General features: G+C 36.0%; 2 protein-coding genes across 14 annotated transcripts in view; both read right to left on the bottom strand.

Moving 5' to 3' along the window:
• Positions 1–449: 449 nt before the first annotated feature.
• LOC109091349 (ciliogenesis and planar polarity effector 2-like) lies at positions 450–2,723 on the bottom strand. The gene is made up of 3 exons (XM_019105113.2): positions 2,472–2,723; positions 2,169–2,321; positions 450–630 (listed from the first exon to the last, which is right to left on the bottom strand). Exons 1-3 carry the CDS (start codon positions 2,575–2,577, stop codon positions 623–625), a joined length of 267 nt encoding a protein of 88 aa, XP_018960658.1. The 5' UTR covers positions 2,578–2,723; the 3' UTR covers positions 450–622.
• Positions 2,724–2,851: 128 nt separating this feature from the next.
• LOC109091348 (calcium-dependent secretion activator 1-like) overlaps positions 2,852–21,876 on the bottom strand; it is a 73,674-nt gene continuing 54,649 nt past the window's right edge. For 4 of the 13 annotated variants that reach the window (XM_042758674.1, XM_042758679.1, XM_042758676.1 and 1 more), the window contains 14 exons: positions 19,499–19,605; positions 18,989–19,018; positions 18,422–18,430; positions 16,372–16,528; positions 16,070–16,211; positions 14,911–15,072; positions 12,682–12,837; positions 12,374–12,521; positions 11,863–11,937; positions 11,699–11,782; positions 11,484–11,516; positions 11,278–11,385; positions 7,099–7,203; positions 2,852–4,162 (listed from right to left, as the gene is read on the bottom strand). In XM_042758674.1, coding sequence (XP_042614608.1) covers positions 3,986–4,162; positions 7,099–7,203; positions 11,278–11,385; positions 11,484–11,516; positions 11,699–11,782; positions 11,863–11,937; positions 12,374–12,521; positions 12,682–12,837; positions 14,911–15,072; positions 16,070–16,211; positions 16,372–16,528; positions 18,422–18,430; positions 18,989–19,018; positions 19,499–19,605 — 1,493 coding nt within the window. In that variant the 3' untranslated portion in view covers positions 2,852–3,985. Of the gene's footprint in view, positions 4,163–7,098; positions 7,204–11,277; positions 11,386–11,483; positions 11,517–11,698; positions 11,783–11,862; positions 11,938–12,373; positions 12,522–12,681; positions 12,838–14,910; positions 15,073–16,069; positions 16,212–16,371; positions 16,529–18,421; positions 18,431–18,988; positions 19,019–19,498; positions 19,606–21,419; positions 21,454–21,876 lie in introns of all 13 variants that reach the window. The other 9 variants (XM_042758684.1, XM_042758686.1, XM_042758687.1 and 6 more) reach the window with 5 other exon arrangements.

The following is a 21,876-nucleotide window of genomic DNA, read 5'->3' as shown; positions in this document are numbered from 1 at the left end:
AACATTATGCTTTTAATCAGTGTTATTTTAGAATCATTCAAATACTATTCTAGTTTTTAGTAACATTTTGAATGTTTTTATTTTTATATTTTCCATTTTCATTTCCCACATGATTTTGTTGTGATTTTGTCAATTTTATTTTTTGTTTTAAAATATATCTATATAATTTCAATATTTTTTTATTTCAGTTTTAATGTTTAAGCTATTTTAGTATATCAAGTTAAACTAAGTAAAATAAGTTTAAGGTTTTGATATTTTATTTCAGGTATTGTTTATTTTATTCCAAGTAACATTTTTTTTTAAATTAACTGTAACAACCCTGCATAATAGTAAATAGTAAATACAGCTGGATAAAACAAAAACTGTATCATTCTAAATTTCAGTTATCAAATCAAAAAAACACTATAAATTTAAGGGATGCTTAATACCCTATAAACACAATATAAACTTGAATATAAATGTGAACTAAATGTTGTTAACTGGTGAAGGATGCTTGGTGCCAACGACCAGTTTAACCACTCGATCTGAAGATTCTGTGATCCGTGATATCTGATTTGAAAGATCATCAAAGGAGCCACGATCAGTGAAGGAGAACAGGAAAAGGACTGCATCCACCTGTTCCTTACAGGACTGAAGAGAGAAGAATGACGTCATATTTTAAACATCATATCATACCATAAAATTATGCAGAATTTGTGGATTAAAGGGACAGTTCACCCAAAATTTAAAGCTTTGTCATCATTTACTCACCCTCAAGTTGTTTCAAACCTGTATGAGTTTCTTTATTCTGTGGAAGAAAAGAAAGGACAAAAGAAGATATTTTAAAGAATGATGGTAACCAAAGAGTTGCTAGTCCCCACTGACTTCAGTAGTACTTTTGGTCCATACTATGGAAGTAAATGGGGAACAGCAACTGTTGGTTACCAATATTCTTCAGAATATCTGATTTTATGTTCCACAGAAGAAAGAAACTCACACAGGTTTGGAAACACATGACGGTGAGTAAAAGATGTCATTTTTTGGTGAACTTTATCCCCTCCCTTGGAGTTGTTGTTCAAAGCTGTTATAAATGCCACTGTTTACAGTCAAGTAACATGTTAGCAATATATCTGTCATCGTCTATTATTAATTTATTCTGCAATTAAATGTGTATTATAATAAACGTGTTATGTTGCTGGTCAACAAAAAGTAGTATACTTCAAGTTTATTTTATTAAGTATACTTAAGTAAAGTTCAAGTATATTTTTAAGTATACTTTTCTTTAAGTGAACTTTACATAATACTTTAAGTATACTACTATGTCCCTATTTAGGTTTTAATTTGTATAAATTTTGTTATATGGATATCTGAACATACAAAACATACAAAGAAAGCACATGGTATCTGCTTTTAAAAACATTTTATTCTAGCTTCATGCATTCTTTTTTTAAACACTTTAATGTGGGTAAGTTCCATAAAAAAATAAAAAAATAACATTTTGAACAAAAAGCTGAAAAAAGACTATAAATTGGATTCAGAATGATAATCAAAACGTAGATGGAGTCGATCAACACCACAAAGCTTGACTGTAATTATTACCTCTTCATCGGTTGACATTTTATTCCATAACGTTACAGTTTTGATGCTGTTTCATGTCAGATGATCGTGTTAGATTACATGTGTAAGTGTTGTTTCTTTTTCTTCTTCACTTGTGTTTTCTTTGAAATTCTGTACAAAAGATGCGTACTAGCGCCCTCTACCGTATAACAATGAAAAACGGATTCTAGGAGCACAAGTATAGTTAAAATATATTTAGACTTTTTGTAAGTATAAGCCAAGTACACTTAAATGTCATTTTAAATATATTTCTGAGGAGTAAATAAATCCCATTTCTGAGAAGTACATAAAAAGTAAACTAAAAGCATACTTTCCTATTTTTTAGTTTAAAAGAAGTATACTAATAGCACACTTGAATAAACTTATTTTTCGTAAGGGAAGTGATCTCAAGACCGCCATGAACGGGGTTGAATAGAAAATCGCTTATTTTTTATAGGTCGCAGATATGACTGGAGTCTTCATCTCACACAACGTGAGTTGAACTGGTTTTTAAACGTATTTATTAAAAGTACTATAAAAATATTTTTTTACAATAAAAAACTTAATACATGTTAAATGTGTGGTTTGTTCACCTGTGGTCTCATAGTGCATTTTGGGGAGTTCGAGGCCAGCGAGACGGGCACCAAGAGCGCTTTCCCCGACTCCAGGTTTACCTGAGATGAAGACCTTGTAGCAAACCATGTCCACATTCATATGAGGAGGCATCATTGGTGCTTCTAAGAGCCCTTAGTATATAAAAATCACGAAATGTTGCATTTTATATGTTAGCTATAGCAAATACTTATTTTGCTGTTATTTTCCAAAATGAACAAATACTGGCCTACGATAATAAACAAGTGATGCCTAACTGCTGTATCCATGGTGACCATCCTTACCAAACTTTCTCCGTTTCTTATTATGCAGTATTCTGCTGAAAAACTCTCTGCTGTCTGGACATCGGTGCCAGTCCGACGCAATTATGGATCCAGGTGGGAAAGACATTTTAATTTAGCGAAATTAGATAAATGAAAAGACGGTTGTGCTTTTTATTATGTTATATGAAGTTATTTTAGCTGCGCGAACGTGAAGCCAGCTAGGTTAACCGTCAAGCTGAAATACGTCAAAATAAAAGTCCACTACGAAAGGTCTATAATTGTGTAGCTCCAATGATACTAATATATTTTTATTTTTTTATTTCCTAATTTCCTAATGATGCGTGTCACTGATTCCACATTCTGAATAAAGACAAATAAACAAAATCTACAGGTAGCCTATATTAGTACATCATGTTATCTTTATTGAGAAGCCACAGCTCTTGCATATTACAACTGTTGGCTTTGATAAGGCAAACGCAAGAATGAATCCACCAGCTAATTGACACAAAAACAAAAAAAAAGCTTTTGGAGAAGGTGGATCCCACAGGCATGCAGCAATGGCTCAGAATGCAATGTACAGCATCATATATACAGAAACAATAGTGAGACCCCAAAAATGGCACATAGCAGTTTCGACATCTACTAACATAAAGAGAATGCTTTTCATTTGGACATACAAACTTAAAAAAGAGAAACAGAGAGATTGATCCTCTGCAAATTTGAAACTGAACCAAAAATATAGCCGTTTTATTGTAATTTCTGACATCTAATTATAAGACGTCTCAAATGAGATATCAAAATGGAGGTATGGCAATATTGCATTTCTAGAATACCAATTCATTTTCATTTTAAGATGCCTGTGAGACAACGCCTAGTTGGATATTTGCAACACAGGGCCACAGAGCCTCGACACAAAGGAGAAAAGTACAATGAAAATGTGCAGACACAGAAGACATTTACGTTGAACAGTTTTGAACTTAAATACAGAGGTTCCTTTTTAGTTTTGAAGCAGTTGGCATCCACTTTAAAAACAGACAAGACAAAGAAAAGGGTCCATACCCTCATCTTCACAACAATGTACCATTAATGTATGTAAGAGTACGTCAAAGAAGCGCCATATATGTTATCGCATTGGACAGGGACACACCTAATAATCTCACTCGACATTATCAAACAAATGGTACTCCATATTGCTTAAGAACACATAGAAACAAATTCCTCAAATAAATGAGTTGGAAAAATTGGTGCTAGTTTGCTGTTCTTATGTTATGACACAGCTAAAATTGCAAATCATGGTCTTTGCAATGTTCTTATTATGCTTCAGTACAATTCTTTGATTTGTATTGTTTTTTAGCTTAGTTTGTGGGCAATTCGAGCTGATGGGGGGAGATCCTAGAGTGGCTAACTGGGTAATCAGAGTTGTTACATGCATCTTACATCATCAGGCTAAGTTTAAAGTGTTGGGGTAGGGTAGAGTAGAGTTGGATAGACGGGTCAGGTTCAGGGTGGTGGTTGGCACCGGATGGATCGATGCTCTAATCATCCTCCTCATCTTCCTCATCGCTGTCCTTCATCGAGATGCCCTGCATGCCCCCCTCTCTGACAGAGGCAGTGGCTTCCTCCAGGATCAGCCGGTTCCGTACCGTATCGTACGCCTTGCTGTTCAATGTAGAGTCAAGAACGCCTTGCAGCCTAAAATCTCGATATTTCTTCTACAAGAATGGGAAATATCAGCAAGCATTATATGTAGTATAAGACTTATTTGCCCCTGAATATTAAAGCTAAATACCCGTATGTTAAACAAGGCCAGAAAGAATAGCAAGACTAGGGATGCAAGCTATGAAAATTCTGGACAATACGGATAAATAGCTGATATTAAAACTCAATACTAACCTATATCATCTAAATTAATTACACTGGCAGCCAAAAGTTTGGAATAATTATGATTTTCAAATGTTTTTGAGAGGTGTCTCTTATGCTCACCAAGGCTGCATTTATTTGATTAAAGTAAAAACAGTAATATTGTGAAATATTATCACAATTTCAAATAACTATTTTATTTGAATGTATTTTAAAGTGTAATTTATTCTTGTGATGGCAAAGCTGAAATTTCAGCAGCCATTACTCCATTCTTTAATGTTACATAATCCTCAGAAATTGTTTAAATATGCTGATCTGGTGCTCAATTATTCATAATGTTTTTTATAATTATTAATGTTGAACAGTTTTTGCTGTTTAATATTTTTTTTTTTGTGGTTGATACATTTGTTTTAGGATTCTTTAATGAATAGAAAGTTCACTGAACAGAATTTATATAAAAATAAAAACATTATAAATGTCTTTACTGTCACTTTTGATCAATTTAATGCAGTTTTTTAATAAAAAATATTATATATAATAAAGCAGCAAAAACTGTTTTCAACATTGATAAGAAATGTTTAAGTGATTAAATGAAAATAAGAAATAAAAAATAAAGAAATTAAGAAAAGTTTCTTGAGCACCAAATCAGCATATTAATGGCTGCTTTGCTATCATAGGAATAATTACATTTCAGAATATACAGGTCCTTCTCAAAAAATTAGCATATTGTGAAAAAGTTCATTATTTTCCATAATGTAATGATAAAAATTAAACTTTCATATATTTTAGATTCATTGCACACCAACTGAAATATTTCAGGTCTTTTATTGTTTTAATACTGATGATTTTTGGCATACAGCTCATGAAAACCCAAAATTCCTATCTCAAAAAAATTAGCATATCATGAAAAGGTTCTCTAAACGAGCTATTAACCTCATCATCTGAATCAACTAATTAACTCTAAACACCTGCAAAAGATTCCTGAGGCTTTTAAAAACTACCCAGCCTGGTTCATTACTCAAAACCGCAATCATGGGTAAGACTGCCGACCTGACTGCTGTCCAGAAGGCCATCATTGACACCCTCAAGCGAGAGGGTAAGACACAGAAAGAAATTTCTGAACGAATAGGCTGTTTCCCAGAGTGCTGTATCAAGGCACCTCAGTGGGAAGTCTGTGGGAAGGAAAAAGTGTGGCAAAAAACGCTGCACAACGAGAAGAGGTGACCGGACCCTGAGGAAGATTGTGGAGAACGACCGATTCCAGACCTTGGGGGACCTGCGGAAGCAGTGGACTGAGTCTGGAGTAGAAACATCCAGAGCCACCGTGCACAGGCGTGTGCTTTTGAACCAGAAACAGCGGCAGAAGCGCCTGACCTGGGCTACAGAGAAGCAGCACTGGACTGTTGCTCAGTGGTCCAAAGTTCTTTTTTCGGATGAAAGCAAATTTTGCATGTTATTCGGAAATCAAGGTCCCAGAGTCTGGAGGAAGACTGGGGAGAAGGAAATGCCAAAATGCCTGAAGTCCAGTTTCAAGTACCCACAGTCAGTGATGGTCTGGGGTGCCATGTCAGCTGCTGGTGTTGGTCCACTGTGTTTTATCAAGGGCAGGGTCAATGCAGCTAGCTATCAGGAGATTTTGGAGCACTTCATGCTTCCATCTGCTGAAAAGCTTTATGGAGATGAAGATTTCGTTTTTCAGCACGACCTGGCACCTGCTCACAGTGCCAAAACCACTGGTAAAAGGTTTACTGACCATGGTATTACTGTGCTCAATTGGCCTGCCAACTCTCCTGACCTGAACCCCATAGAGAATCTGTGGGATATTGTGAAGAGAAAGTTGAGAGACGCAAGACCCAACACTCTGGATGAGCTTAAGGCCGCTATCGAAGCATCCTGGGCCTCCATAACACCTCAGCAGTGCCACAGGCTTATTGCCTCCATGCCACGCCGCATTGAAGCAGTCATTTCTGCAAAAGGACTCCCGACCAAGTATTGAGTGCATAACTGAACATAATTATTTGAAGGTTGACTTTTTTGTATTAAAAACACTTTTCTTTTATTGGTTGGATGAAATATGCTAATTATTTTGAGATAGGAATTTTGGGTTTTCATGAGCTGTATGCCAAAATCATCAGTATTAAAACAATAAAAGACCTGAAATATTTCAGTTGGTGTGCAATGAATCTAAAATATATGAAAGTTTAATTTTTATCATTACATTATGGAAAATAATGAACTTTTTCACAATATGCTAATTTTTTGAGAAGGACCTGTATATTCAAATAGAAAACAGTTAGCATAAGAGACTTATTTCAAAAACATAAAAAAATCTTAATTATTGCAAAATTTGGCCACCAGTGAAATCTCAGTTTAAATGTTTCAAGTGAATTTAGCAAGCACAACATTATAATGTTCAGTATGAAAAAGTTATTAAATTATTTAAAAAATATGGTAACACCTTATTTTAAGGTGTCCTTGTTAATTGTTACTATTAAGCTTAATTCTAAGCAAGTGTTACATAGCAGAAAAGGTAATCGACATGTAAGAATAAAGGAAATGACCATGCATAATTTAATATCTAATATAATACAGCAATTATCCAATAGACCAATAATACTATAATGATAAATTTAAAAACTCAGTATGGCACCAATTTTGTCCATCACCAAGCAAGCCCTGAGTCATAAACTGAAATCTAGAATTAGATGTGTGGATTTACCTTGACTAGAACCATACCACTCTCGCTTCAGAGTATAAATACTTCCATTTAAGTTATAAAAAGAAATACCTTTACAATCCTGATGAGGATTTTGAGTTGATAGACATGAAGCTGTTGGTCCATGCGCTCAGTCAGCCAGGTCGCCAGCAGATTCATAGTGGCTGTATACCATTGCTGCAAAGAACAAAAACACAGCATTCTCCAGCAAAACACAGACAGACAAACAAACGCATGCAAGAGACCAGCATGTGTAGACAGACGTAAGTAAACCCACAAAACACAAACCTAAACACTCCGTTCACACACACACACACAGACAACTGATACCAACATTTACACAATCACACCCTCACTTAAAACCAAGGTTAGTAAACCAAGAGCCAGCAGTATGACCATTTTAAAAAACAAATCTTGCATTAGGAAATTGCATAATTCATAAACCAAACACTTAATCTGCCCTACATTTACAGCTTAGCCTGTAACCTAAGTTTCAAATGACTTGGTTATCTGAAATAAGCTTGAACAAAAGCCTTATTCTAATCAAAAGTCTTTAGCTTTTAAAAGCCATTCGAGGGCAATTAAACAGATTCAATTCATTGCTTCCCCCACCTTTCACCATTAAATTATGCTGAATGTTATAAAACAGCACTTGTGCATGAATGACTTGCTTAAAAATCACCACTGAACCCAAAAGCAGACTCTAAAGAACCCAAGTTGCAAACAAAATTAGTGCAGTCACAATCAGGATTCTCAGAAACAAACTCATAAAAAAGTGAGAAAACAGCAGGCAAAGGTGTGTTGTACTGTTATCTTAAACCATATCTACATTATGAAGATCTCATATTCATGCATATTCAGAATCACCTAAATGCTTATAGTTCAAAGAGAACAGCACATGTGTGGTTCAATGAATGATGTAAACTTCCATTTAGAAGAGGAAGTGCTGTATCCTATGTGAACAAATCAATCTCAAGGGTTTTGAAGTGGGCTATGATCAGTTCTTAAGAGGTACAAATAGCCTTTACCATTTAGCCAATCCATTTATATGTATATATAATGATATTATACACATGATTTCTTATCACTTGATATGTGATTATGTGAATTAAATCAGATTTCTTGTTGTATTAGGGTTATCTGATGTTTCGATCGGCGATTTCTCTTTACATCTGTCCACTTCAAATAGGTGGCCGGTCGGAGCGTGCAGTGCATGCAGAGAGTGGAGGTGAGTGTACAGGGCAGAGAGCTGTGTGTGCGTGTGTGTGTGTGTGTGTGTGTGTGTGTGTGTGTGTGTGTGTGTGTGTGTGTGGGTGCATGAGGTGGGATTTTTAGGAGGTGGGTCATGCTAGAAGATGTACACAGGAAGATTATTTGATTAGAACTCATGCCACTCGACAGAATGTGATCAAACAGCAGGACATTTAGAGATAAGTTCCACTTTGTCCTAGAAAGAATGCAGAATGAGTCAGGATGCTGTCATTGGGTTAGGATAACGTGAGGGCAAAGTGTTTAGAGAAGGAGAATGTAATGAAAATGATACAACAGAAATGTAACTGCATGCAACCAAAATCTGTAATACAAGTTGCATAATTAAAAAAAAAAAAAAAAAAAACACGGTTGCCTGTTCAGACAATACATGATGCTGGAAGAGAGATATTCAGCTTGGAAAATGGAGAGCTGCCAATCCTGTTAATGTTCTGGTCCCAATGTTTGTTCAAATATGTAACCCTGAATGTAAGTTTAATATACTTGTATTAGCAAGTAAAAGTGACTAATCAGTCCTGGTAATTGTTTTTGACGTACAGCCCTCAGCTGAATATTCCTTTTGACAACTGGCCTCATAAGACCACACTGAACCTAACAAATTTCCACAATTTCAGTCTGTTTCACACAACTGTCCAAGCAAGGATTCAGTTAAAACAAACAGTGAATCATTACAATCAGAAACATGCATGTTTCTAGCAGTTATTCTTTAATTTGCCAATTAACCGTCACATAGTCACTATGTTGCTGCTGCCATTCTGAATTTTGGTATTTTAATAACTGCTTTTGATTTCATGCCTCTGAGCCTTTCACTGATGGGGATTAGTTTAGACTGAATTTTTGAGAAGACATTTTAACAGAGACAAACTGAAACTATAGAGCAAAAACAGGACGAATCATGCCAGATTCAATGTGGGTCTTTGAGGTTGGATGTCAAATGCATTATCACAAACTTAGTGTGGAGGGGGAAAAAGCATAATGGACATAACAAGCACTAAATTTTAAATAAAATAATAAATAAATGAAGGCAGATCCATGCATAAGATGTGTGTCACAAATGTTCCAAACACAAGCAAGTAGAGCTGCAAAAAGTTACGTAATAGACTTCCTAACAGTCAAACAGACACACACACATACACACTTTTATCCACAATATTCTGATACATAAAACTCATTACAGTATGGTATGACACACAACTAAATATCCACACTCATATATATATACTGGGAAAAAAATACAGAAAATAAAATAATAATAAATTTGCTGACAAACCCTCACGCGCACGCACACGCACATAAGTCTCCAAGACAACCACTGGTCCACACATCTGTTACATTTCATATTAAAACATATAAACACACATGTATGCCATTGTGTAACAAAGACACATGTTCACAAAATCACAAAGGATTATTTTTCTAAATCGAACAGTGCTCTCTTATGCCCTAGGTCAGATCAGGGCCGGGTTTCCCAATAAAGATTGATCTTAGCGCTTTCTACAAGTCATTTTACGATCGTTTGTTATTGTTTCACGTGTGTTTCCCAAAAATGCACTTAACACAATCACACATAGCTGTGCTTTAAGTGCTACTTAGGAGTCGCTATCCGTTTGCCAAGTGCTGAAATGTCACCTTATAGAATGGTTCGTAATTGTAGTAGCAATATTAGCCAGCAATGTAGTATACAATATTATAATATTATATTATAATTTACCTAATAATATACTTTATATAAATATATACATATATTATAGTACTACAGTATATAATATAGAGACGTTATCGTAATATAGATGTTAGCCGGGTCCAGTACATTGCTGGTTTTCGTGCACATCAGCAAGTCACTGACAGACCCCCCCCCACCCCACCCCAAGTCTTTGAAGCATATTTCCTACATTATTTCTTTTATTAGTTTTATTTTTTATTTTTCTGTCATTTAATTTAAATGTGTGTTACTATTTTTTCTGCCCTTTTTAATTAGTTAATTTATGCAATAAAGTACAATCAAATCCTTATATTATAATCACATTGCACTTGAATAAACTTAAAGGTGTAATCTGCTGATTGTCCTGCAGGTGACCGCATAAATCTGTCTTCTTACGATGCACTTAGGGCTTTACGACTACTCCAGAGCACTCGTAGATCTACAATGATTTTCAAGTACTACTTAAGTTATGATGCTTTTGGGAAACAGACCGTAATATTAATTCCGTCGTACAATCGTTTTTTTACGAACTTCTTAGGCTTACGAAGCTTTTGGGAAACTCAGCCCAGGACAATCGCTTCGTAAGCCTAAATTTAAATTTAATTTTATTCATTGATTAAACTGCATATCAGTATGTAGAATTAATTAAAGTGTACAATTCATTTTATGAAAAGCAGTGATGCATTGGTTTTTGCAATTGCAAAAAAATTTAACTGATACTATAAGCTTGAATTGCTTTGATGGTTCGAAGTTAGGTTGTATAGTTAATTGCATGATTTTGTTTTACATTTTTGTATAATATATTACTTATTACGATCTGCCCTTTTTTCTCTGTGATGTTTTTGTGTAAGGGATTTGATAGCATTTAAAAACTTAAATTGTGTGTAATGTCACACTTTTTGGTTCAAAATAAAATCTACTTTTTTGAGAGCACTGTCTTATAAATAATCCACTTGGTGACACTTTGCCTCTTAAACAAGAAACCGCTGTGAGCATAAAGTCCAACGCACGTTAGCTAACACAACACCAGAGCACAAAGGTCCAATGCATTGTGGCTAATGAAACACCAGAGCACAGAGAGCTGGAACAGGAAGTCACAGCAATGAGACATTAGGGAGCTGACTGAAAGCTTCAGGTCATGATTGGCCTTATGTGTCTGGATGAAAGGTCTCCAGGTTTGGCACTCAAAATGTCACTTATCCCTCGTATGCCTCATTGTTTTGCCACATTTTGAATGGGCCCTCCTTTGTTAAGCACGGAGGTAACGGCATCTTACTTACATCAAATAATCTCTCTATATACACCTCCTCATTGACCTTATCTCTCAGAATGTCCTGAGAGTGACGGACAAAGGTCACATAGCCATCTGCAACGTCCATCCCTGGTTTCTGTGGAAGGGTGAAACCAGAAAAAAGTTAGTTTTGTATGGAATGATGTGAATAAGAATAGTATATTAGGGAAAGTATGTTGAATTTTTAGTACTTACAGGGACATCCACATATTTTGATGCTGCTTTCACCTGAAATAAAAAAAAAAAAAGTTTGACTCAAGTGCTTCTAGGAAAAATTGCTCTCCCTTCAAGTTGCTATAAGTAACCTTTTTCCTCTTATTTTAACACCTAATGGAATTTTCAGTGTACATTAAAGCCCATACTAGAATTTAATAAAATAGGAAAATAGGAATTCAAGAGATAATTCTTACTGTGAAGGAGAGGAAGGAGGAGAAGAGAGTTCCCTCATCGTACCTGGAGATCTTCGCAAGTAAGCTCTCCAGAATGGCCACAAACTGTTCAGGTGGCACAAAACCATTAATTCGATGACAAACAACCAACAAGAGTTAATGTCAACCATTTTCTCAAAACGTACCTTTGCCACCAAGAGTGAAATCATGTCTTTTACACTCTCTTCGATAAGATCATCGATTTGAGAGTGGTACTGTTTCTAAAATGTAAAGAAAGTTTTACATACTTAGACAAACTTATATGGTGCATGTATATAAAGACAGAGAACTCAAAAACCAAAGACGAGTTCATACAGAAATACAGTAGATGGCCAAGTTAAAATTAAACATAAAGATGCAGATGCCTATACAACCAAATTCATGATTATATGTGATTAAAATACATAAGTTTACACATTAAAATATGCAGCCTTGTAAAGTAAATATAACTATTGAGGTTGACCAAACATGAAATTGTACTTAATGGAGACATTATTACTTTCCCCATTCCAATATTCTAAAAAACACTTCTAGAAAAAAAATTCTTAACGTTCTCTAAAAATTCTTTCCTTCTTAATGTTTATTCTGAAAATGGTGTGAAATTACCAGTATAGCTCAAGCTTGTCTATCACAACAATCAGAAGTTCTGCCAATTACCTCCTGGCCCATTTCCATGGCACACAGTTTAGCAGACTGGTCCTTGGCGTCCACCATCACATTGAACATGGTGCATAAGGACAGTTGGATACGGAAATCTGTGGAACGGCTGCTTTTGGCCAGCTTAGATTCAAACGCTGCCCTGGTGCTGTTGACCAGCAAAGCATGTGAAATAAATGAGTCATCTTGCATGAAATTTCATTCTTACTTAAAAGACTTAATTACATTCTTACTTTAAATACTTTAAAATGATCAGGTATACCATCAATCGTTTTGAATCTGTTAAGTACTAGAGATATTATTTTTACCGTTTAACGCTTGTCTCAATCATGTCACTTGACATGAGCTTCATACGGTTATCCAGATGTTTGGCAAACTCTTCTTCTGGCCAATGTAGGTCCCTGATGAAGGTCTGTAGGGCATCCAACTTCCAGAACAGATCTTCTGATGTTCCCGAGCCATTGCTGCCAGGTATAGTAAGATTTTAGAGGTAAAAAGTCCAAAATATAAGGAAGATGCAGAGTATCTAAGACTTTAAGATTGCTTTATTTTAACCATACACCAACTGGTGGTCCCAAAATTTGACCCTCAGAACTGGAATGTTTAATTTAAAGGCAATGTAATCACACAATCAGTGCATGGCAAAACAATAGACAAGTGTGTTTACAAAACACTTCAATAACCTTGCATTTTTGCGTGGTTATTAAGCCTTACAGGACTGACCTGAATTCATGCATATGTCAATTTTCTCTAAAAGAGATGGGTCTTGGAATGTCATGGTGAGAGAAGGCTTGCAAAGATACAGTTGCAAACTAACAGATGGTGCTTTAACATGAAGCCAATGCTCTTAATGACATCTCTGTTACCTAGTTGGAAAATCACTATACTTTCTTAGAGTTAGTGTTTAATGTTAAAGGCGACTCTATATGCAATAAATGCAATATGATTCAACAAAAATGCAAATTCTGTATCATTTCCTCACCCTCATATCACTCCAAACCTGACTTTCTATCTTCATTGGAACACATAAACAAAAAGATGTTTTGAAGAATGCTTTTGACCATAGAATGAAAGTCAAAGGGGTCCAAAACATTGACTTTCATTGTATGGACAAAAAAACCCTTTCTATTCCACAGAAGAAAGTAAGTCAATCAGATTTGAAATGACATGATGTGAGTAAATAATTTTACCCTTTAAACCAAAATATTAAAGTTGGTAAAGGGCAAGGTCCAGTGAAAAAAAATTGAAGAAAGATCAAGCTCTCTCTCACCACTCATGCCCACAGAAACTAAAGGAGCACCCAAGATCAAAACACACCATGCAGTCGACTCTGAGGACGCTGCCATCCTGAGTAGAAAGATGTGTCAAAAGGGCCAGGGTTAAAGAGTTAAAACATAGGAGCGAATCATGTATTATGGAGACAGCCTCCATCTTGGAATTGGGAAGGCTCAAGATCAAGTAAAACTGTGCTTTAAATTCCTTACTGAAATGGGTATGATTCAGTGATCTTCTACTGCAAATATGATGTCATTCAAGTGTATATGTTGAAAACGAATCCCACTCTGATGTTTGAACTCTTTGGGTGTTAGTTGCTACTGCCTTGGATGCCAGCTACACTGAAGTAATGTCTACTTCAGAGCATCAGCTACCAACTCAATGACAGAGCTACAATCAGGCAGGGAGTTGCACCAACCCACACCCACTGGTACCTTCCACACAAAACAAAACCCAGAGTCCCTTTATGTTTAGACCACTTTTTTTTTTTTTCTCAGCTATCTCCAGGAACAATTTTCTTACCACTGACATTCTGATGATTATACCAGCTCTTTTTAATATCTACAAACCCTAATGTCCCAACATAATTCATGCAGGCACTTTTAGAAAGCACTGGCTTAAGGAATACAAAATAGTAACAAAATATTGACTTCAACAACATTGCTCAGGATACAGGTAAATTAGAAAATGAAAAACTAAAGGAACTTTCTGAACTTAACTTTCAAATTAAAACTAAACTTTTTTTGTTTTTTAAATAGTTGTTTTAGTCCATCATTACTCTTTTAGTCCAAAATTCAATGTGTGTTAACTTCAAGGCCATATAGTAGCTAATTTGTATGGATTGAATATAACTGTATTTGAATACAAAGCATTGGCTTGGCTGTAGGTTTGGGTTGCAATCCAGATCTCACCACTTCAGTCTAACCTCAATGGCATGCACATTGAGGAAAATGAAGAGCTTTTCAGTTCTCATTTCAAATAACAAATCACATGAGCCTGTCTGGAACCCTTTGCAGGCTACTTGACATGAGAATGATTCCAGAGGCAAGTCATCTTGCCCTGTAGTTATTCTATATCCAATACAAAGAACATGGGAAATCTACTATAGCCATTAATTAAGTCTTTTAACTATTGACAAGTTTAGCAAACATCTTGCAACGCAATAACACTTAACTGCCGGTATGTTAACTAACCCCAAACATTTTCATGCCAAGAAGACTTTAGAATGCATCAGATCTCATGTAAATGCATTGAATACACACTCAGAGTCATATATAGCAGCCATCCAGGACGGAGTGGAAAAGCTAGGCATTTGTGGAAGGTTAACAGATAGTCCTGCTACTGGCACGGGAAGATTTGGTACTTTGGGAATTTGGAGGTTCACATTTGGTAGATTCACATTGGGCAGATTACTTGTTAAACTCCTGCAGAAACAGACAAAAAAAGAAACAAAAAAATCCATAACAGTGGCAGTGTGGAATGCTGCAAATAAGCAATGTAAGACATACAATACAAAAAAGAGAAACTGAGAAATGGAAAAGACCATTTTTACACATAAAGAGCAGACATTAAAACTGGAGGGAGGGAATCTACAGCACATTTAAACAGAAGACCTGAGTAGAAAGAAACTTGTGGTCAATAATATAGACAACAGCACACTTATATAAAAAGTAAGTAAAAGCAGAATTTTTCCACAGCAAAAACAAACAGCAGCTTGAAAGATTTGAAGACAGTGGTGGGGTGTTACACATACAAACAGACAACAAACAAATGAGAGAAACCATACTGACATATATTTCTCAAGGGCATAAGCTTAATTGACAGAAGAGTATTCTGTTAGGCTGGGAATATTTGGGTAGGCGGTATCTCTTCTAAGGATAGCAGATTATCTAAATATTGTAATCTGTTCATTGGGAACTGGTATGAAATCATTACAGTCAACATGCAAACCAAAATCAAGCATGACAGAATTGATTAGGACATAAAAAGCATCCAGTTTAAAGCGCACAATATGAGGGTTAGTTGACAAAAAAAAGATGGAAACCTACAAGACATTGGCTGAAGTCTATCCTGATAGATTGTGGTGCACTTCCTCTAATGTTTGGCAGCTTTCTCATGTAAGGCATGGTTAAAGAGGTCACTCTAGTACTTAGATTTTTTAAATGATTTTTTTCCAGTGGTGTAAACAAACTGGTTTCAGACTTTACCTGAGAAATCTAAGTGGATGCTAAACAGTTTCATTTGATTAGCTGTATAGATTTGCAGAGAACAAAATCCATCATAGGATTGGGATATGCCTATCCCTGCTACTGTATCTCACATATATATGAGTTATTTTTTTAGAGATTTTTGTGATGTTTTTGTCCTGAAAGGCCCTGGCACCCGGTGACCACACACATCTTTGAGGAAGTGGTGTCTTACTTTACAGGTTCCCATGACTCCCGCTCAAATCCCCTGTGAATGGACTGAGCGATGGAGGACTCCATAAGATCCACATATCGCACCACAAGAGGGGCGTACAGGTCCTGCAGATGTTTGTGAAACTTTCCGTTACACAGGTGATCTGTAAAAACAGAAAAATAGTAGGTTATGACAATTTTGAGAGTAACATACCCAACTTTTACATTAAAATCTCTATTTTAATCAGAATGAGAGTACTTTGCAGTACTCATAGATGACAATCATTTCAGAACTATTAACCAAATATTGTAAGAAGTGCTTACAGTCGGTACGGAGGAAATCATTTAGAAGCTGAAAGAGTGGGAAACTATCCCAGCTCTCGGGGGACTGGATCTCAAGAGCAGCATCCATTTCAACTCCATAGAGCGACAGGAAGTTCTCAGCGTGCTCCACCATCAGGTCTGACCACCATGCAAAGGCTGACAGTCCAGTAAAGGAAGAAAAAAATGGAAAAAGAAGCAGAGAGTTAGAAAATAACAAGTGTATTAGGTAATCTCAGGCAAGAAAAACTGTAAACTGGTTAAGTGTCTGCCATATGGTATTTCACATATTCACTTTGTACATTTGCTTCTAAATTAATGGCTCTTCATTTGAACAGTAAGAGTTCAAATGAAGAGAAGTAAGAGTTTTGGTCTGAGTGATTCATATTTTGCTTCAGCATTTAAGGTCATTATGTTAATTAAATAGATTAATTAATTAATAGAGAGGCTTTCAAGTAACCAGTTTACAAGGGTTAAGGTGATCAATTTATCACTATGGAGTTTAAAACTTACATTAAACCATTTATAAATTTGCAACACAGAAAATTCTGCTATATATTTTCCAAAACAAAGTCTAAATATTATGAAAAACATTTCACCATAAGAAGAAATTTATGAATCTTCTATAGAAAGTTGCATATCTTAAGAATTCTGAAGCCCTCTAAAGGAAACATGTTAATCCAAATAAGAGAAAAATTCAAACTCATTTAATAAGAGGGCCTGTCATTCAAATCTAAAACATGACAATACAACTTAAATCTTGTGTTGCAAATGTTTGCATATTTGTGACCAGAGGTTATTTTTTCTATATCGGGACAATTGCATGTGGAGTCAAGATGCCAGAGGAGGTGCAGTTCTCATGCAAGTGAGGTAGAAATCCCTGCATGCTTTTGCCCTCCAAATGGAAGATGTAGTTCAACCGTTCACATCACTGCATCCCTACCCTTCGGGATGGGGATGTGTCTTGCGATCATGCAACATTGCCATCTCTGATACGGCAAAAACGGCAAGCAAGCAGCAGACTTCTTTACTTGGCAATGCATATGGTTCGACTGAATATTTTTTATTTTAATCTCTTAAAGTGACCATACATTTTGGGCCTGTAGTTGGGTAATGAGCAGGAGTTTCTGAGATCAATCAGGCTTGCTTGCAGTCTTGGCATAAAACACTTTTCTTCTAATTAAAACAACCAACCAGTGATAAACCCATTCAGGGGATTGATCAGCCTTTGTAAGAGGCTTAATCCTTCTCTTTGGTTGCATGCTATGTCATTTTTTTTTTACCCCTCTAAACCCACAGTTTCAAAGAGCCTTGAAACATTTCCCCTAAATCCGTTCTACTACAAAGGGATAGCCAGCTCTAAAACCAGACTTACCACACAACTTACCTGCAGGCTTTATAATTAACACTCAAAAAGCTACAATGGTCATAATATTGCGACCAACAAATATAGCATTTGCTAGTGTAGCAGGGGAACGCATATGGCTGATCTTAACCAGACAGACATGTATAAAATGGGGTTAGAGAGCAATAAGAGACACCAAATCCAAGCAACCCATGAATCCTTTCCCAAGGCCCTTCTTGCTAATCTGGAAGCACTGGGTAGGTGTTAACATTAACATCCTATTTACTAAATGCAAAAATTATACTGTGAAATAAAATCAGCAAGAGTGGTCCTGGGAAGAGGGCTATGAAATTGGTTTGGTCATTTTGAAGGATTGTGAAGTCCAATAACACTAGCAGAAGGGAACACGTATAATTGGGAAAAGTTAGGGTGACACAACTAGCGTGGCAGTGAGTTAATGTAAACATTCCCCTGGAAGCAAAGGAATCATTGAGTACTGACCTTGCAGGTCAGGGACACAAGCCTTACAAGTTTGAAGGGAGACTTGACAGGCACAATGCTGAGGAATTAAGACGAACCCATGTAGGATGCGGCAAAACATTCCTTCACGTTGTGAGGAATGGGACATTACAGGGGAAGGGAACCCTTCATAGCTCATGCACAAGCCAGTAAGGGGCTTTTTTCACTGCATTAATTTTGACCACATACCTCTTTTCCCTGCAACAACACCATGGAGTGAATGGTGAGGAAAAATATGAACATGTAGAGAGTGATGTGTGTGCAAAGTATTAAAGTATGCACAAAATATTGATTATAAACAAATTTTCCAAAAACCTTTGGATAAAAAGTCACAATTGTGAGATTTAATTCAACTGGATGAAGTCGCAAATACGTTTGGTTGAAATGGCCTTCCATGGTTTTATAGTATGATGCCACCAGTTGGGCAGTGAAGTTCAAGCATTGTAGTTTTACAAAGTAAAATGTAACAGTATGATCTACAGATGGTTCTATAATGACTTGGTGCCAAATGTAAAATATTTTGCTCATTTGTGTATCTTGATCAGTGCATGAGGGGTGGGGTGGGGGGGTTGGGGTATTTAAAAATTTCTCAGAAATCAAAGAGACCAGCAATTTAAGTTAATTCTATCATGTTCGTCTTGCCCCATACCACCAAGACATAACAGAAAAGCCCTTAACTGTGTGAATCGACATGCTTGAGGGAAAAGGTACACTATGTGATGACAACTTAAGAAAAAAAGAAACATGATACTGTACCGACTGGTCTCCTGTACTTGTGACCGCAGCCTGTTAAGCATATTCAGAAAGATACAGTAAATCTATAAATCTCAGGAAGACCATGGATTACCTAATACTTTAAATTCCATCTTGGAATAATTCTAATTATGCATTTGTTCTTGGAGTAGTAAATGCTGAAACATCTTAAACACGTACTTGGCTATCTATTCACAATGCATCTTTGGTTCTATTTAGTTCTTGGCATTCCAAAGGAAACTGTCTAACATTCAGAACACAGAAACTATCTGTATTCTGAGGCTTTCTTTAGAGTATAGATCCAGGGAAAGTGGTTTAGAGACCTGGATCTCACGGGAGAGTGAACTCTTGCTGTTTCACTAATTTCCACTAATACAAATTGCATTGTGCAAACTGCACAGCTGCCTTTTTATTATTAGAGAGGAGCCACTGGCCATTCAAATCAGCCCTATTTTGTACTAAAGAAAAAAAGAGTGAACATGAGGGAAATAGAGAGTAAGAGTCCAGTCTCACCTCTGCGTGATGGTCCTGGTTCTGATGTAGAACCTCAATGACTAACTCTGCCAGGCGGATGACATGCTCCAGTTTTTTAGCAGGCGTAGCTAGGTTAGCTACATTCTCTGGAGCAGAATGGTGGAGAGAAGAGGGATGGTTAATATTACAGTGGTTGATTATTATATCTATTCTATGAATCTCTGATGTCATGGGCACTACAATGCAGTCTGAAGAAGCTAAGGTCATAAAACTGAGCATGCAAAATGACAACACTGTTGATGACACTCATAACACTTCAAGAAAAAAAAAATGCCTAACTGGTGTCAGAGACACTAGAATGTAATCTGTGAAGTAAAAATATAATTTGGCAAGCTTACAACTAAATTGGGGTTCAAAAGTCTGAGACCATAAGTGGTTCTAAATTGCTTTTTTCCTAATTAATATATATTTGTATCATTACTAACTATATCATCAGCATAACAGTTTAAGTAAAAATAAAAAAAATACAATTTCATAGCATGCATGAACTCCACTACTTTGTGTAAAACCTCATAATCATGTGCTCCAGGATCATTTGAGAATGTTTCAAAGAGTATCTTGCATGTCAGTGTATTACAAAACTTCTTGCAGAAGAAATACAGAATTTTTACTATGCTGTATTTACATCATAACTTTTCCTAAACCCTAACATTTTAAATTCAGGTTTGAATTTTAGATGTTTATTATGGACACAGACTTTTGGACCCCACTGTAAATACATTTATACTGACACTGTATTTTTATGTATCTAGGTAAATTCCTAATAATGGGTAGGACTTCTCATGGCTGTCTAGAATTTAAGGCCAACACATGAGAGAAAAAGCAGACCAGACTGTCAGACATATGCAAAGCTTTGATGAAATGAGAACATCAGTACACACAACAGTGTTTCTGGTTTAACATACAATTAACTTTTATCTGAACAAGATGAAATGAGTAAGACAGAAAAAAACAGTTAAATAAATAAAATAAACTACCAACCAACCCAGCAATGCTGAGGTCTCTAGTAAAGGAGAAAAGAAAATCTTTCATTTATTGACTGAAATGCTACTTCAGTCATGAAGGATATTACTTATTTATCATTTCGTCTGACTCTTTAATCTTAGTGACTAGAATGAACCATGCCATTGGTTTATCGGTCTGTTAAATTCATGGGTTATTAATGGGCTTGTGGGGCCCTGTACTGAAATTTACTACACTGTGAACCATTAGTATCTGATAGAAGCCATGATGTCATCAACAAAACATGATAAAGCAATGACAATGGATTTAATGATAATCTATGATTATCATTATCCAAATTTCATACTTTATCTATTTTCAATGTGTCTAAAATGTTCTGGACTGGGAATTAAAGAAGCAAAAATATCTTAAACTGGTGAAGATTTAGAGAAGTGGTTCTCAGCTGGTGGTTTGTCACACAAAAACAGTTTGCAGATTTGCATCAAAACCAGCTGAGTACTACTTTTTAGAAAATCTGTTATTGTCAAGATTTAGATATTCTTCAGTTACAAACTTATTCCCAGTACTTTAGTGAGAAACATTTGGAATAGTTCTACCCTCACATTTTAACACATTGAAAAGACTGCCACTGAAATATTTGTGAAAGATAGTATTACTTCTTGTAAGTCTGCATAAAGTAACTCCATCAGTCTGACTGTTCAGTGCTAAGAGGTTCCGCTTCTATCTAAAGTCATAATATAACACAAAATAAGTTTTTACCCCAAATCTATGCACATATTTATAGAAGAATACTATCTTCACAAAAAAAAAAAAAATGGATTGCACAAGGGGGATCCTTGTGTTATGGTGTTTACAGGACTTTCAGACCAACGAAATTTTCCCTGTAAATGTGTCATGTGCATGTGCCAGACAGCGGATGACGTCAAAATAGCTTCACCTGGATCCTTCTGATCCTTTAGAGTTTTCTCAACGAGAGAGAGAGAGAGAAAGAGAGAGAGAAAGAAAAAGAGAGTCAGAGCAACATAAGGAGAGGGAGAAATAAGGGAGAAAGAGAAGGGAGAACTGGGGGAGGAAAAATAATTATTCCTCAAAGTGGCATGTTTTAGCCCAAAGTCAGTGCAGCATCCCTGGTCATTTCACTCTTGGTCGCTCTCCAGAGAATTATTGTATATTTGATACAGAATAATAAAAAAACAATGGCAAACAAACACACATGTAGATAATTACCTGGAACAACAAGAACAAAAACACATAGCAAAGTAGCGACTGAATGACACACTGAACAAAGAGACAATAGCCATTGTTCGGTTACATGACAAATCGAACACAGTTGTAGTAATCACGAGCAAGACAGACTTGTGATGTTGGAACATGTAAGTCATAGCTCGTACACG

The sequence above is a fragment of the Cyprinus carpio genome, chromosome A6, assembly GCF_018340385.1.
Source record: "Cyprinus carpio isolate SPL01 chromosome A6, ASM1834038v1, whole genome shotgun sequence".
NCBI lineage: Eukaryota > Metazoa > Chordata > Actinopteri > Cypriniformes > Cyprinidae > Cyprinus > Cyprinus carpio.
This window is presented reverse-complemented; position numbering and strand designations above follow the sequence as displayed.

Bases quoted from the DNA above. Each gene is read 5' to 3' on its own strand.
- LOC109091349 (XM_019105113.2), bottom strand. From the start codon at position 2,577: ATGTCTTTCCCACCTGGATCCATAATTGCGTCGGACTGGCACCGATGT. The intron at 2,322-2,471 runs GTAAGGATGGTC...TTATATACTAAG, and splicing joins TAAGAAACGGAGAAAGTTTG to GGCTCTTAGAAGCACCAATG.